This window comes from Psittacula echo, assembly GCF_963264785.1.
Source record: "Psittacula echo genome assembly, chromosome: 5".
NCBI lineage: Eukaryota > Metazoa > Chordata > Aves > Psittaciformes > Psittacidae > Psittacula > Psittacula echo.
The window spans coordinates 44,490,093-44,508,553 of NC_137739.1; the positions used below are offsets into that span (position 1 = coordinate 44,490,093).

General features: G+C 37.2%; 1 protein-coding gene across 7 annotated transcripts in view; it reads left to right on the plus strand.

Moving 5' to 3' along the window:
* MEIS2 (Meis homeobox 2) overlaps positions 1-18,461 on the plus strand; it is a gene marked incomplete at its 5' end in the record, with an annotated part of 175,606 nt that overhangs the window by 25,149 nt on the left and 131,996 nt on the right. For 2 of the 7 annotated variants that reach the window (XM_080617467.1, XM_080617468.1), the window contains one exon: positions 16,609-16,710. The exons of the other annotated variants lie outside the window; for them this stretch is intronic. In XM_080617467.1, the coding sequence (XP_080473593.1) occupies positions 16,609-16,710 (102 nt within the window). The remainder of the gene's footprint in view (positions 1-16,608; positions 16,711-18,461) is intronic. 7 annotated transcript variants of the gene reach the window in all.

Sequence of the window (18,461 nt, forward strand, 5' to 3'; positions counted from 1 at the left end):
GCGAGGAGCAGAAAAGGCCTTGACCTTCTGTAAGCACTGCTCAGCAGTAATGAAAACATCCCTGTACTATCAACACTATTTTCAGAAAAAATCCAAAACATAGCCCCATACTAGCTACCAGAAAGAAAATTAACTCTATCATAGGCAAAAGCAGCACAAAGGTGAACGCGGTAGGTAAAAGGCAGGGAGAACACTTCCAGGAAGCTCAGGGAGAGGAGGCCAGGCCAGGTGCTCCTAGCATCAGGGCAGCCTGGCAGATGAAAAGGTACCACATAGCCTTGGGGGCTAAAGGCTATTACAGGGCAACTGATGCTCTGTTATCATGCTAATTTTCAATTGATTTTTGCCAGTACAGTACTTGTTGAAGGCCCTCTAGAGCATCAAACACTACATTATGGCACTACAAGGTGTAACACGTGGGCCTTTTGTCTTTCTGTCCTGTCTTTGCCGAGGAGTACTAACCACTCCATGATTGCTCCAGCTTCTGAGCAGTTTTTATATCTGGGGAAATAGGTGAAGGAAATTTGACAGCTATCTTTAGTTATCTCTTAATGTGATTTGACACATTTGTTTGTAGTTCTAATTTGTCAAACAAGTCTGGTTTTGAATTAGTGTAAAACTTTGCTTTCAGTTTGCAAAACTACTTCTCATTTACATAACTGAGCACAGGGTACTAGTAAACCCAGCTCTGACGTCTAAATATACTTTTTCTCGAACTTGCATGATTCTTTTAATTAACTTGTACTAGAGATTGTTAAAGTTAGATCTGCGAGTGCAGGAAGATTTCTATAGTTGAAGTGAGTAATTTCTCCTATTTTCTAACTTCTTTCTTCACTTAAACTATTGTAGATTTTTTATTCACAAAAAATTAAGCCATGTACATATAAGTCTTGATAAACTGAGGATTTTTAAAATCAGATTAGCATCTATATGTTTAGGATATCACCTTCAAATAAATGCTTACCATTTTAACCAGAGGTTTCCACTGGCTTGTGCAAGTCGTCGTGCATACAGTAGATGTAAATGGGTTTTTAAAAATGTTTGCAAGAATAAAAGTGTACATGTGAAAACTAGAAACTTAGACTTGCAGCTTTCTGATGTTATGGGAACCATAATGAACCAGTATAGTCATACGGATAGGATGATATCAAGAAACAGTGATGGCCATCCTAACTATCCTGCTAGCTGTAGGCATGATTCAGATAACAAGTATGACCAATGGGAACACATCTGTTAATTTGGTGGCCTGCCTGCATCTCCTCAGTTTGTTGCCACGAAGTAAGGATATAGCTGTCTACCCAGCAGAAACTAAGTGCAGAACCAAATCTGATAGGACTTAATGTAAGTAACATGCCCTCTCTGATGTGCAATTCTTCGCACCTATAATCTATACAAGGGGCATAAGGGTTCTTAGTGAATGGTTTGAAGTGGTCATCTGTTGTTGGACTGCTCTGATACTCCAGGAATGCAGGGTTATGTAGAAAATTCAAGCGCTTTCTTCTGTTGGCCTCCCTGAATTTCACAAAAGCAGTTCTGGATATACTGCATTTGTAAATTGAATTGCTTATTTTAACGCTTCCTCTTTTTTCAACAAAAGTAAAAATAAGTGAACAAAATAGCCTTTTTGCACAGAACTCTGTATTGTTTTCAATTAATAAGACTCATGAAGTGAACAATGAAAGATGATAAGGTTCTTTAGTGATATCAGCACAATGATGATAAGTCTAAAGTAAAGTTTCCAATGTTTAAAAAGCTGTTGTATCGGTATATATATACGTATTCCTTGTTTACTATGTTTTTGGTTGGTTGGCTGGTTTGTTTTGTTTTTCTGTCTCCCTGAACAAGCATAGTAACATAGACTAAGACTACTAACATAGATTAAGACAAGCATAGTAATATAGACTTATCACTATCAGTCTATATTACATTGCAAACTCCAGACGCTCTAGTCACACTATCTAGTGACTAGAATCACTAAATATGACTCTGTGTTCATATTTAGGTCTTAGGCATCTTCGGGTAATGTTAGATGTTGTACAACAAGATTGTGCAATACATTGTCATTTTGTGGGGTTTTGATTTGGCTTTTTTTTTTGTTTGTTTGTTTGTTTGATTTGTTTATGGTTTTTTTTTGTTTGTTTGTTTGTGTTTTTTTTTTTTTTTAATTCTTCTTCTTCTTCTTTAGGATTTTCTTAGTACTCTAGGGCTATAGAACAGGCTGTTTAGTGACCTTGCACATCAGTAGTTCTGTCTTTTAAACATGGACATTGATTTTTCTCATCCTGGCATGAGAAGATCTATCATACTCCCTGCACTGTTGCCTAAGAGTTTTCAGCATATACACAGGCAGTGGTGGCTAAGAATGAAAACTGAGGGAGCCTGAACTGGCAGCAGTGTCATGAATAGTCTGCTTCATATTTAGAAGGTTTTTGTTAACTATGAAATGCAGTATATCCATTTTGGGGGAGAGGGGAAAATTTATAACATTTTGTGTAACTGTTTTACTATTAATACTGCTCTTAGTCTTAAAAAACATACTGATCTAGATTCAGTACTTTGAGTTTCTACAAAACTTAACATTTTCAAATGCACCAACTGGATGTCTTGATCACAGTTACAGCCCTTATGAAAGGTCTGTCTTTTGTTTATGAGTCAGTGATGGACTGTTCAGAGGTTTAAAGGAAGGGTGTGGAAATCAGTTAAAAGCAGTTCTTCCTTCTTGGAGGAAAGAAGAGGAAGACACTATTCAGATAAGATCCTGATCCTTCTTGTGTGGAATCATAGCAATAAGAGGGGCACTGCTGCTTTCAGATATGCAAAGTTTGGATCAAATGCATCCACATAAATGGAAAAAAAGCATGATTCTCATATCTTAAAAAATAAACACACAAAAAAACCCTATTAATTTTTTGACCATTCCCGTAGAAACTACTGCCATTAAGACTCACAGGATCTACAAAAAGACATCCATAAAGGTCTAATACTTCCTAATATTTCTGAACAAAATTTCATCATGCCTTACATTTTAGAGGCCAAATAATAAAAAACACCAGATTTTTTATTATTTATACAGGAAATTTTTGAATTACTTTTTTCCTTTGGTGGTTTTGAAATGTTAATGTAAGCCTCAGAGAAAAATTAATTTGTGCTTTCAGTTTAATTAATTTCTTGAAATACTAACACTTATTCAAATCTGCTGGAGAGAATAGATTTATGCAGTAAACTCAAAATTAACTTTCAGGAATTTGGCTGCTGTTATTTGATTGTGCTAAATATAGAAATTCACCTCGTGTGCAGGTATGTGTGGAGCTAGAAGTAGAAAATTCTTCATTTTCTACTGTTATATATGAGTGGCTTATAAGTGACAGCCCCAAAGCTTGCTGATTTTGTATTGTTTGTGAAGCTATCTTTACCTCAGCATAAGGAGTGAACACAGCGAAATTGTCTGGTGGCAGAGTTGGCATGGTGGCAGAGTTGGCATAGTGGCTTGGTGCCCCTATTCCTACCTATAGCCTGGGTAGGGAGCAAAGGAAAGAGGCAGACAAAGTGGTTTCCTGCTGCTCCACTGACTTCCCAACTGCTCTGAGCCTGAAGTCCATTGTGAACTCCAGATGCTCAAACTTACACCAAGTGCTGTCCTAAACTGCTGGCCACATAACTTGTGGAAAGAGCTCAAATTATTTTATGGATGGTTACCTTTGTATGCCCTTGGCACTAAACATTTCTCATGCACAGGCTAGGATTGGGGTCTTCTACTTTCTTATGTAAACAAAGCATTTGCTATAACTGACAAGGATTGCTGGAGCAGCCATGAAAGTGAGAGAGGGGAATTCAGAAAATTCTCTATTAAGATGTGATTTGTACCATGAATTTTTTTGACAACCCTGATTCTTAGCTCAGTAAGAGTGCTTTTTCCCTTATAATCTTGAGTTATGCCCACCAGCTTATTGTGGCTACACTTGTTTAAGCAATTACATTTGTTTTAACTTTCCTTGAGCCTTTCCACATGCAGCTGTAAGTTGGGCATACCTAGATTTAAGGCAGCCCCCATTTGCAGAGAGTCCAGCAGAACTGAATATGATGAATACATGCATATAATTTTATTGCAGGACTTGGTGCTAAGGTTTTAAATAATTTACGAGCGTAAAATTAGGAAACTTGCATGAACTCCCTGTCTAATTTTACACTCCTGCTTAAAGAAGATGGAACACTGCTTAAATAGCACAAATCAGAATTTTTCAGCTTGGAAAGCCTTCCTAATTCCTCCTACCTCAGATTTACCACTTACTGATGGTTCTCTATTTCATGGGACTCCTGACCCCATACATCTGTTAAAGGGTGTAGTTCAGGATGATCACAGCCTTCTACTCAATAGGACCGCAGTGTTCTCTTAGCTTCTACTAGATGCTTGAACAAGCAGAGGGCTTAAGTGAAATCCTTTAGCTGAGGCAAAATCTGTTCTTATTTAGGGGACTAATCCAAAGCCTGTTAGATCAACAGAAAGACTTTGGTTGACTTCAGTGAGCTTTGGATCAGGCCCTCCCTTGCTAATACATCTGAAATCAATGGAGCTACATTGGGCTTCTGCCAGTAGAAAAAAGGGAGGGGGATTGTCCTTCTACTTTATTTGTACAGTACCCAACACACTGAGGTCCTGGTGCTCACAACAGTGCTCCTAAGTGCTTCATTGAGACAAAAACTTGGTGTTCATGGACTCCCATTCAGCTGGGTACCTAATTCAGCTGTTTAAAACAACCATATATGCTGTGCATCCAGCTCATGCCCACACATTATTTTGGTCTTCTAATGTTTTGTATCAAGAAATTTCTTGAGAAAAGTATAAAGGGAGCATGACAGGGTTTATATCAGGAAAAAATAATATATTTTTTTATATATATCTGTACTATCAGATTATAGAGAAAACCATTTTGAATGAAGAATATTCAGTCCATAGAACACTTAAACACAAGGAGTGTAACTTGTACTGTTATCTCACTGCCTTGAGAAAATTATTGAAGCCACATGCCTTCTCTACAGTCAAACGGCTGTTAGCTTTTTATTATTATTTCATTATTACCTTTTATTTTTATTTCTCAGTATTAAACTATAGTCCAAATTATAATTGCTACTTGTTAAAGATTTTTATGTAATAATTAGCTTTATAGCAATGGCAAATATTTTTAGAAAAGAAGTGGCAAAGGATTTAAAGATCCTATGTGTACATCAGCATGGACCTTCTATTTTTAGAAGTGCTTGTGACAGCCAAAGTAGGACCTCAGTCTGGCAAGGACTTACACATTGCTTAAGTCTGTATATTGCAAGTCATGTTACTGAAATAGAGGCCCACAGTAGGGTTAATATTGAGCACCTCAGCCTTTGTAGGATTTGTTTTTCAGTTGACACTTTTGTTGTAGTCCTAAACTTCAAATATTTTCATTAGAAAGCAAGCTGCTAAGTTTTGTTTGTTTTAACTTTACACTTTTGATTAGATTTCATGTGCTTCTAAGTCCATGCCCTAAAGATTCGTTTTGTGTATTCAGATACTTAATATATTTTGTGCAAAACATCTGTCACCATGTGCAATTGTATTTCAGTATGAAAAAATTCCTGTTTCAAAACTTTTTTGTGTAGTATATTTAGACATAACTTTCTAGATGAGAAACATTAGACTTAATGTTTTGTTTTAATAGTCTTATTTTTCTTCAGTAGTGTTTTATTCATTTTGTGTAGAATGATGAATTCTGTAAGTTTAAGGTATTACACAATTAAGTTTTGATTTAGAGGTTACCAAAATGCTTAATGAATATATATGCCTTTCATTTTAGGGAAATAGGGATAGGCTGATCTGACTAGCATCTCAGCTGGCTTGCAATTTCGAGTTTTCTGTGCTTTTCATGTGCAAGGCTTTAAAAAGAGAAATTACTGCAATACTCATTCTTCAGTCCAAGTAAGAAGTAACAATGTGGTTTTCCAGTTTAAAAAAAAACCTAAAAAACCCCCCCAAAACCCCACAACATAATGAAGACAATCTTATTGGTGCTAAATGTTTCTAAATTTTTGTTACGTACAGATTTTACTGTTTTCTTTCAGTTTCAAGAGGCCATATCTGGACTTCCTTGAAGTTCATAAACTTACTTCAGTGACTTGAGTTAGGCGTAGGTGATAGCTAACCACCGTGTATGTGCCCATTTTCTTCTGTTTTGCTTTTTTATTCTGTCTCAGAATAATGAAATTCATCCTACCTTATCCATTTCCAGAAAATCTTTTGTAGTTCATATCTGCAATGATAGATGAAACACTTTCATTTAGCTGTGAATAGATTATCCTAATTATTTCTCTGAGTTAGATCTTATTAACAGTTCATATTCCCATCTTTGAGTATAGTTTTGCAAAAACCTCTATGAGCAAGGTTTTAGGAAAGTAAGGCTTTATTGATTTTATTTTTTTTTTTTTAAGATCTTTCATTCATTCTATTAATCTATAACTCAGGCTCAGCTACAGATTTTCTCTCTTTTTTGTTGTTTTTTTTTTCTCTTCCGACTTTGGGCAGGAATATGTTTCGTATAGTCAGGCCTTTCTAATCTGGTAATTCTTCAGTGACATTCAGGATTTGGTTTCAAACCCCTCTCTGCTTTCTTGTAAACTAATCCTACAGTCCTAGGACCACCAAAGAGAATGTCATTTTTGCTAGAAGTCCACACTGTCAGAATTCAGGTTTACTGTATGCCAATTAACCCTCCTTTAAGCTCTTCCAAATGGCTATCAGTTTTGTTTAAGAGAAATAAACTGTCCTTTTATTTTAGAACAGGTAAAGAATTTTACATCTTTCTAAAGCAATTTTCTGCATTCTTACCAACTTCATTGATGTGAATATAAAGTACACAACAGGTCAAACTCTGACTTCAGTGGGAGTTGATAGGAGCAGTCTGTATATTTGAAAGCAGAATCAATTCAGTCTTGGTGTGCTTGTGCAGCAAAAAAATCTTATCTTTCTATAGTTTTCTTCCATATAATCAAATAATATAGATTTGAGTATTTCCTCATGTTATTTTTTTGACTGCTTTACATGAGCTCAGATGAGCTGCTTATGTTCTTAGTAAGGATGCATGTGTGTGTATTTTTTTTCCTTGTTTATTCACATATAAACATTTCACATGCTTCCTTAGAGAATTTCCTTGTAAGGTTCAGTTCTTAAGAGACTAAGAACTTGTCTAGCACATAATTTGTAAACTGTGCAAAAAGCACCCTTCAGCTGAGGCAAACTCTAGAACAATTCACTTGGACCTGCTTTGCTTGCCACTGTAGTACTCTTGGATGTTAAGGGTCTAGTTCAAATTGTGGCTGTAATAAGCAGCATACACCCATGCACAGCCAGATGTCCAGTGGGGGATCCACGTATTGGTCTTCTGTTCCAGTCTTCCATCAGACAGCTGTTTGTTGTAGCATGATTCATGTTATTTTAGATAATTTGAAAAGGATATTGCTTCTGACAACAAAAAAAGCGTAATGTCCTCTGCTCTTATGCCTTCTTCATGCTCCTTAGCTGTTATTGAGCTGTCTGTCGTTTCATGGAACTGGGGTGCAACTTCTACAGGTGAAATGAAATTATTACATCTGAAAGAAAAGGGAGAATGGTGGGCAGAAATGCGGCTGTTAAATTCCGGTGAAACCATAGATTTTCACTTTTGTGATCATTAAAGCTGAGTAAAAGCTGATATCTCACACTTTCAGAAGAAAGGCTTTGTTTCCACCAGGCTTCTTATGCTTTCACTAACTGATTTGGCAGGCTTGATCTACTCAAATGTTACTTTCTTGCTGCCTTTTTATAACAGTCTTTTAAACAACTTGTGAGGAATTTCTTAGCTTGTTTTTAGACTGCTAGAGGTAGAAAACATAGACTTTTTTAAAACAACCCAGAAGTTCTTCAAAGTAGACCTTTAACATAGCATTAGACTATTTCTTTCTGTAAATCATCTCTCAGACATTAAAAAGCAACTGCCAGTTGGTTTTCTTCCTGTCGTGTATGCATTTGAGGTTATAACAATAGAAGTTCTAAGCTTTGGTCTCTTGTCCCCCTCTTTTTTTTTTTTTATTTTAATTGATGGCTTTGGGAAGGGTGGTCTTTCTCTTACTTTCTTAGTTACATTAAGTATCTATAAGGGTAGGGGGTTTTGGTGGTGTTCCCTTTTGGTGGTTTTTGTTTGGGTTTTTTTTGTTTGCTTTTTTTTTTTTTTTATAGTATGGCAGAGAATAGTAGGACATAAACCTTTTAAAAGTAGATTTTGTAAAATGTAGAGCATGGATAAAGGTTCATCAGGTTTTGCTTGAATCAGACACATCTGTTAATCAGTAGATCTGCAGAGAGGCTATGGCTATTGTCACGTCCAGGGGAATCCACTGAATCTTGGCATTCATTTAGGATTCCCTCCTGATAAGCAAATTCCCATGACCGCTTCTGAAGCTTTAAAAGCTTTGGTTTTGTTTTAAAAGGCCTCTGAGCATCGGCAATGTTTTCATAGGCATTTAGAAACAAAAAACTGAGCTTTTAAACCTTCAAACGTCGCTGTGGGGATTCACTTTGCTTCTCAGCAGACCAAGTCTGAGGTAACACCTGCAAGAAGTGTATATCTGTGCATGTGGATTTTGTGAGAATTGTGAAGCTCCATCTCAACTGACCCACAAACGTGACAGCAGTGAGTGTGTGTAAATCATGTTATGTTTTCCTGTTATTCATTCTAAAGAGCAAGCTATTATTTTGGTTCTGTGGAATTACTGATGTGGGTAAGACAATTTTGGTTTTAGATTGTTTTCACATCTTCTCCATGTACATCAGCTGACGCAAACACTAAGAAATGGCCTTCAGAAGAACAGACTGAATGAGAGTCCCTGGTTATGTTTCATTATCTAAAGGATATTAGGGTTTTTTGCTTCAGCTTTACTTTTTTCTTCTACAGTTAAAATCAGTTGCACAATAAAAGGTAGCTTTCTGTAAGTAGACATAAACCCATTACTAGATAAGAAATGTGCAATACAAAGGAGCAGACAAATCATCAGACAGAAATACTCATTTGCACTCCTTATCAAATCCATCTCTTTGCATCTTAAACACGTGAGGTGAAATTTTGTCATGTTTTGGGGGGAAGGGTAAGGCAGTTTTCAGAATTAAGGATAGATACTAAATTAATATATTAGAAGTGTTTTTCTCCTGTTCTGTGCTGTTCTCAAAACACCTGTTAAGAGAAATAAGCACACATTTTGCGACTGATGATACTAACCGGCAAACTTGGCACCAAATAACCTGCTGAAACTAAAATGTTGATGCAGAACATGTGCTTAACTTAACAGACTATAACCCTGTTTTTAGAACACTGAAATACCCACACTGAGGAAAGCTCATAAAATGAAGGTCTTTAAAGTTCATAGATTAGACCAATGAAGCTGCAGCCGTTTTTAAGAATGTCTATCTTCATTGACTCCTATTAAATCAAAATGGCCAAGTATATGAAATATGAAACATAAAAGCACTGAAGATTTTTTTATTATTACTCTTTTAAAGTGTGTTTTTCATAGATTGTCTGAAAGAATAAACAGAAAAGGGATGCTTGAAGAGGCAAACATTCTGCATTTGGGAGGATTATGTATTGCAGGAAGATCTGAAAGAACCTCTGCTTGGTTTCTAAGGATATTTAATTGAGCTTTTTCTGACATAGAATGCTGAATTCCTCTAGAAATTCCCAGTGCCCTTAAGATTCTATTGCTTGAGATTAGGTTAAGTAATTCTGCATATCTCCAATCGTGTTTCCCCATGTGTAACATTCCAGCCATGTCTGTCTTATTTTACTATTAAATATATAATTTATAAATAGATAACAATCCTGATAAGCTTGTTTGAATCCATTCTAGAACAAAATTACTTGTTTTGTATTGTGATAGTGTCAAGCTGCTTTAGAGTAACTGTCCTCAACAAAGAAGAAATCTTTGTTATCTTATTCATCTGGAGGCATGGGAAATCAAAAATCTGGGCTACTGTAGCAACTAGGACCAATTATTTCTGAAGTGCTCCTTGAGAAATAAACTTTCTGCACCATGCAAATATGAAGTCGTAATAAATATGTGAACATACAATTTTCCTTTTTGTACTTGTCCACACAGGGTTCATGTTAGTTTATTACTCTCAAATGAAAGAAATTAGAATAGGCTGTATTAAGCTGAACAGAATTTTCTTAATTTGGTTTTTCTGGTTGTGTAACTTTTCTGATAAAAAGCTTGCTATCTTCCATTTCACCAAATGTGCACTTTTTTTGCCTCCAAACTGTACGATTTAGTATTAGACATTTTGGGATACAGTGGTTTTATTTCTCTTTTTCGGGAATAAACCAGAAGCATCTTCTTGTGCTAAACAGCCTGACAAAAAACGAAGATAGAATAGAATTGGCAAAGGGGAGTTGGATTGTTTTGTGGGGTTTTCTGTTGGTTTTGTTTTTTCTTTTTAATCTCAGTGTTCCTCACTTTTTTTTTTTTTTTTTTGATAATTGAACAAAACTTGGGGGGAAAAAAAAGTTGTCCTTAACAAGGATATTATTTAGAAGTGCAACATGTTTACGTTTCTGGATGAGAACAGTGCATTGTTAACAGTGACTGCATGAATCGCATGATGCAACCTTTTGACAACTGAGTGTCTGCTGGAGACATCTGTGAAGGGTGACCTTTCACCCCAAGGAAGAATGCTCTGAAGGTGGGGAATGCCGTTATCTATCCTGGCCCACCATGCAGACAGGCTGCCCACCACTGTCCTTGCACCCACTTGGTTACGTAGTTCTTCAGATACAAATCGGATGAGCCAAACCTAAGCAGATTCTTCTAAAGAGATATTGAAAGCCAACTTGATTTTGCCTTGGTGGGAAGGCAGAGGTTAAATCAGGGGCTTCAGACGGTATGAAACTAGAATGAAACCCTTAGTCTTTAAGTAGTCTTGTTAACTAACAAGTCACCAGAAGAGGGATTGCTAATATCTGATGTGCCTGACACTCCCTGAGATCCTTCTGTAAATCACTTGTTAGCAGTGTTGTGGAAACCAGTATATACAGCACATTACCCTTCAGACACACAGGTTCAAGTTATAAATTGTAGCGTACAGACACAGAAGGCATCAGCCGTTTCTTTTTCAGGTGGCAGGAAAAGGAAGGAGGAGAAGAAGGGTTGGGGTACACTGGGGCAGAAATACTAATAAACGGCTGAGAACGTTTTCAGACCAATGTATTTCTGATTTTCATAGAAAAGAAAATTCATTGTACAGGCTGTAATCTGAGAAACTTCCATTTTCATGTTCTTTTTAATTCACAAGCCTGGAATTCTTGGTACAGGTGACTCTCTGAAAAGCAGTATCATGTTGGTGATTGCTGCTTCTAGTAATATGCTATTGTGTTTGCAGTGATCATTCATGGAGAGCCACCAGCTGACTATTAGTCAACAAGAACCCATGTCCCACTTGTTATAGGTGAAGTGGTGATTTCTTGTCTCACGTGGCTAGATGTTTTAGGTGTGTGGTTTGGGCTTGTGGCATTTTGTTCTGTTTTGTTTGTAGGGTTTTTGGTTGGAGTTTTTTGGGGGGTTTTTGTGTGTGTGTTTTGGTTAATTTTTTTTTCTTTAAGTAAAAAACAGATAATATAAGGATATTTGGCTGCTAAAAACAAAGCAGCAAATATTCTGTCCCAAAAGGTGGAGCAGTCCTGAAGAAAACAGGTTACTCGTTTCCCCTCCCCCACCCCAACACTTTAGTCCCACAGAACGACTGCATGCTTCAGCACGGATTTTTCTGCTAGTTGGATCCCAGGAGGCCTTATTGAGTGCAGCACTGCTCAGGGAGTTGCAGCTGTATATAGTGTAGGGGGGGGGGGAATGTAGTTTGTACGATTTGTTCTTTACCTTGGTTCGGGTTCAGCATGGCAGCTGCACTCCGACTTTGTGTGTGACAACACAAAGGACAGCAAAAGTGAAAAGCAAGTCAGCAAGTAGAGAGACAAAAGCAACGATCAGCTAATACAGCTCCACATGGCCTAACTAATTTATGAGAAAAAAACCTGTTCTCTTCATAGGATCAGCACTCTGAGGAGGCAGGTGGAATTGTAGGAAGTTTTCATTGAGTCTCTGGAGCAACTAAGGAAGTCACTAGAGATTCTTCTCAGTTTGAACTTTATCAGGGTCTACGCTTAATCAATATGGTATTGGAAAAAGAATTAATTACTAAAGCAGAATAAAACAGCTGCATTTTAAACTAAGGATCCATCAATTCAGTAATCTTCCAGTTACAGGCTAGGTGCCGTGAGGATCATTTTGACTTCATGTAATGAGGAACTGAGGGAGTTTCCTCACGAACAGGCTGGGAATTCACATTAGCCTATTTCAGCTATTTGTCATCAGTACAACTCATTTCTCCCCTTCTGAATTACAATTTGTATTTGATATACTGTCAAACCCACAAAATTCCCGTATTCATGGAACTGAAAGCATTAATGCGGAAATCATTGTCACCATGAGAAAAAGTCTTAACCTTCCTGAGCCTCTTTATTCTATAGGCTGTGGCTCGAGTGGTTTCATGCCGGACATACCTCTATTGTGTTCATTGTGAGGGTCAGGGACCTGCCTGTTGAAGAAGCAGTAATTTGAACACAGCCTGTAAATGTTTCATCTGTAATTTCCATAATGGTGAATTTCAAGGAGGGCTGAGAAGGGTTATGGGAGATGAATTAGGTTTTTAGTGAGCTCATTAGGAAGCCAAACAGAGTTTAGACAGCAAGGCAGTGAGTGTGGCTGTAATCAGTTCTGCTCGCTTTGTTCCCTGCCTTCGGGACATTTTTTGAAAACTTCATGGCAGGGGCTGATGAGAATATACTGAGCAGAGGCTGCAATCTGATGGTTGACTTGTTGATTTGTAAACCTCTTAATTCATTTTTTGTTCAATTTAATCTTTTCTTTCTTAAGGAAAATTAGTTGAATGTTAGCCCTCTTTGCACTATTCACCTCTTAAATTATGCTCATTTTGAGGAGCTTGTTATGCCTGAATAAACATGAAATGACTTGGCATTTTCCCATAAGAGGCACACCCATTTTAATACCATGTATTTACCATTCCTGGAAATGTCTCATTAACTTCTGAAAATCTGTGAGCATGATATTTTTGGGCTACTGTAACACACCTCTTGGCAGTCACAGAAGGCAGTTTGGTTAATGCCTCATAATATCCATTTTTATTCTCAACATGAAGAAAGGCTCTCTATAGAAAATTGATGCAGTTTGCTCTGCTAATTTTCATGCTCATTCCAATTAATTTAACATGACCCAGATTTTCTTCCTCGGGCTCATCCTGACTAATTAGTAAGGCAACACCTAGAACAAGTTCTGTTTAATAACATTGAGGAACACTAGTTGTGATTTTGATGCTAATAAAGATATTCACTGATGGGACAGATATTTGATGTCAATTATCGTATGTAATTTAGAAGTCCCAATGTGCTGGATAGAGTATAGGAAGGCTGGCAAATCACTGTGGGAGATAATTTTTTTCTTTTCGTTAAAAAGACTTCCAAAGCACCTAGCTATCCTCAGGGACCAATTAGTTTATTTTTTTGGTACAACTAGTAGTATTGTCAACTAATTCCCCAGTAATAGATGGAGTGGTGCTGCTAAGGATGAGCAATCTGCAAACCGTCAATGGCCAGGGCCCAGACCTGCATTATTTACCAAAACTTTAACATGTACGGGAAGAGCCACCATGGGCACCAGAAAGTGGCGCTGGTTGAGGAGAAAAGTACGGCCTGCTCATCGCCTTCAAATAGCTTCTATTTCCTTGCCATCACCCAGACAAATCTATTTTGTAGGGAGTAAAAGGGGCTGAAAAGGGGCTTCGCTAGTGCTTCATAAATGAATTATGAACAATGGTGTTTCTTATTTCAGAAAAATGGTCCAGACCTGCACTCCATGTGATAATTCTTAGCTGCGCTCTGAGAGCCAGGAAGAAGTTATCTCCATTCAAATGCGCAGGGCTGGTGCACATGTAAGTGTCCTTGCTGCTGAAAGACTGTCAGCATGGGCAGGTCCCAGTCGCTCAGAGCACTTCTCCCTGGGAAAGCTGCCTTGTTCTGTGTGCATCATCCACGCTGACAGAAACACAGTGTGTGAAGCAGGTGAAGAGTGAGGTCCGTAGAGTGTTTTGTCATTGAGTTCATTGGAGGTAGAAACATGAAGTGCCAAATCTTAGTTTTTTACCTGGTCTCTTAGCACAAATTCCCACGCATGCCACAGGAAGATAAAGACTGGATGACACTACTGTTCATACTTCACAATTTTGTTCAGCCACAGATACAAAAACCTGTGTGATCTCTTTACCAATATTGTAGCACTAAGAGTTGCTTTTGCTCCTAGTTACATAAATGAAAATACTGCTATTTAGCCGAAGAAGAAAAGAAATAAGATGTCCTGGTGTATTTATTTTGATCACAAGTACTTATGTCCAAAAACATGCCTTTTAACAGAGTATTTCAGGATATAAAGAAAGCATGTTCTCTTTAAGATACGTATTTAGAGATGAAGAAGAGTTAGTAGAAACAATAACCATACTTAGACTTGCAAAAATGTAATGCTCAAATGCACTGACATGTTTGTCTTTAAAAGTAATAATATATAATATTCACTTACGTAAGAGCCATCACCAATTACTATCAAAAGGAATATTATGTGTTACTTTTAAAGCAGTTTTCATTGAAAGCTGTGTTCCTTGCTCATTTGAACGCTTGAAAATCTTTATTCCTAAAGTTTGCTGAAGGTCACTTTCTGAGCCAATAACAGAAAAAGGAATATAATATCTTGTGTTAGATAATGCTCAAATGCAATTAGCATCTCAATTCTTAGCTACTGTATAAATCTCTGCTAAATTTTAAAAACTGACATAGTAAAATACAGGTAAAGATACCTTAACTATAAAACGGCAAAGGGGGATAATGTCTTTGAGGCAAATCTTAATTGCTGACATCCTATTTGCTTTTGGTTTTTGGTTTTGGTTTTTCTTTTTTTTTTTTTTCCTTTTGACTACTGAGCCCTGTCATTGGCATCATTTCACAGAGTTTTTAAAAGACGGGGGAAGGAGAGAGAAGGAGGGACTGTGTGAAGTTTCTTCTAATGCATTCAAACACTGTAGTTTCTGGATTGATGCCACTAAGCAGCTAAGAAAGGATTCCTGTGAACAGCCTTGCAGTAGGGAGTCAGAGATGACCATGTCTACAATGATTCCTAGCTGGTGTCAGAACATGACCATTCTGTTGTTCTGGGTCAGCGGTAAATACCTCACTCAAATTGTGCAAAGTCAGCCAGTTCTTAATTTTTTATCTCCTCAAGAGTGCATTCAGTGACTTTATCACTGAGAAGAATGACTCCCCTGCCTAGTGTGATCAAGATCTGGAAATTTGCTGCATCAGGACATTTAGCCCAGGCTGCTATTTGATTGGTGGGGCTTAGGTTTGATCTTACAGCATACATGTCAGCGCTCCAACTGGCTAGGTGAACAGCCTGTCCAGGGGGAAGCTCAGTTTTACCCATCTGAACCTGAAGGAAGAGAAGTCTCATAACTTGCCATGTCTTTTTTTTGGGGTCCCTACATATAGCCAGCCCTCTGAAGGGGGGGAGTTGGGGTGATGGAAGTTCCCTAGAGCCCAACTTGTGAGGCTCTTCCCTACCCCCAGGACACAAACCAGCCTAGGAGGACTTTGTAGGCACTACATATTTGTCTTTTGCAACACTTTCTGCTACAATGAAAGGCTTGAAATGAAATTACAGGTTATGAATAGAAAAGCAAAGCATCAGGTGTCAGCTCTTTTGATCACTTAAAGCAGGTCCAAAGCATTTTATGGGATAATTTGGGTGCAGGCATAGTTTGGGTGCTGTTGTTTAGTCATATTATCCCAAAACAATCCAGTAAAATTGCGATGGGAGAAAATAAGTTGCCTGTCAGCCTTTTGTGTCTTTTTTTTTTTTTTTTTTTTTTTCAGCCACTTGAAATTTTCTGGCCAGAATTCATATGTCTTTATGCTTGCTTCTTCCAGTTTGAGGAATTTGGATATTCCTAGCTGTATCTTTCCTCATGGCTGAAGCCAGACTCTAAGAAACTAGCAGGGACTGTATAGGGGCTTTGGCTCTTAAATGCTTGCTCTTATCACCTGTCTACTGCACTTGAACAACAAAACTTGTCAGGGCTTTCCAGTAGCTGGTTTTAAGCCTCCATTGTATGTGTATAGCAGATGAGGCACAGATGGGTTATACTTTACCTTTACAAGGCTCCTTGGAGGAAAAGATTCCTGAAAAATGGTACCCAAAACAAACATGGGCAGATCCAAAGCATGTGGTTGTGTTGTGGAATGCGATTCACCAGTGAAGTGAACATCAGATCGAGCCCTTTATTTTGAGCACCAAATAGCATACCACTTATTATTATTATTATTATTATTTATGTTTCCAAATACCCAGCACACTATATTTAAAGTATTGGCTTTAACTTAAACCTGCAAGAGCAGACTGTCAGTGTTCCCACGTAACCCTTCACATTCTGGCATTTTCCAGACTGCCAGCCAAATGAACACTTTAGGAGGAGGTGCATATATATGCCTGCAGCACCCAGCGGGTTTATCCACCCTACTGTGCATAGGTGTTGGAGCTCTTATGGTATGTAAGAATTACCAAGTTTGGAGTTGTTTTGTATTTTTTTAATTTTTTTTTCTGGACTATGCATTCACAGCAAGCATCTCTTCTTATGCTGCTCAGGTGTTTGTGAATGCATACCGAGATGGTGCTCTTATTTGTGTTTTATGTAACATACACATTTGTGTACATTTTATCACCTGGAAAAAGCTTTTATGGTTCATTTTACCACTTTTCTATTAAAACATTTTTTGTTGTTGTTGTTGTTGTTGTTAATTAAACGTTCAGCCATCTTTCTTTTTTTTTTTTTTTTAATACATCTTAAAATAGACTAATGTGCATTTTGGTCTTGTGGCCTAAAAAATGTCCATTTTAATAATTGAAATTTTAACTTAGTATCTCTCAGGAATAAGCATCAGTTCCATTTTTACTTCTGACTTTTTTTTTTAAATTATGAAAAAATCCCATGAATGTGTACTTACATGCAACATTTCATCTTATGCTTTTTTAATAGTTAAATAACTTTGAAAAGAGAGGTTTCTAATGTGGACAGTACATGGATTCTTTCTGTATTAGTGGGCATCATTTTTAGGGATCTGGACAAACAGTTGTGTCCAACAGCATGTTGTTTAAGGGGAACTGCAAGACAGTAAAATACCTCACATTTTCTAAGTTTGTGACAGCTCTAGGGAAAATTGAGATGCTCTGATGGCTATTTGTCTTTGAAAAAACCCAATCATTTTTATTCTTAAAGAAACTACATTAATGATTTAATGAAGAAGAGTAGTACATGTTTTAGTCATTTTCTACTTTAAGTTCTCTATATTCTGCTATATATAAACAACTGCAAAATATTAAAGGTTAAATACTGATAAGATGATACTATCGAAGTTAATTACTTAACTTCAGCTGCAGGTAGAATTTTACTTGAACTTGGCTCTTTTGCCCACATTTGATATTATTCTAATGACTAAAATAACAGGAGAGCAAATAACAAATGGTACTTAAAATAAAATACAGCTTTTTGATGTATGCTAACTTTGGTACAGCTGATTGAGGAAACTGAAAACATCCCACTTACTCAAACAGGGATAAAGAATCCCCAAAAAGAAATTAATCTCTTAAAGAAAATGTGCTTTAAGGGGGGGGGGGGGGGGAAGGCAATTTTTTTTTGTCTCCTGATTTTTTTAATGACTTGTTACTGTTGTCTCAGCTGTAGCCAAAGTCTGCAGCTGGTATTCTTAACAGAATTACTACGAGGATGCTAAAAATACTTCTCTAAAAATATATAAAATAGCAATTTTAAACGAATTTCATTTAGACAGCAGCACAATGACATTTTGTGTGACAGTGTTCAGTAGAATGAAAATTTTAAACAGAATAACAGCTATTTACATTCACACTGCAAAATAATTACCGAAGCAGACAAAATACTTAAACCTAATTTAATAATGCTTTCCTTCAACCTAGGTGCCAAACCCTGGGAGTAAACTTCCCAACTTGTGCTGAGGTGGGGAGGGGAGATTTGAAGTTAAAAACACAGAAACAAGTGCACTGAACACTTTTCTGGGTGAGGTACTGAGTGAGTTTCACTTTTAAACAGAAAAGCATCATAAATCAGCATAAACCACAAGTTTTAATGAGTATGTCTCCTCTGGAATTGTGCAGTGCTTGCAATTCTGTGTGAACAAGACAAGAATCTGGTCTTACACTCCTTACTCAGGCAAAACTGCCACTGACATTAATGATAATTTTGCTTGAATAGAACAAAGTGC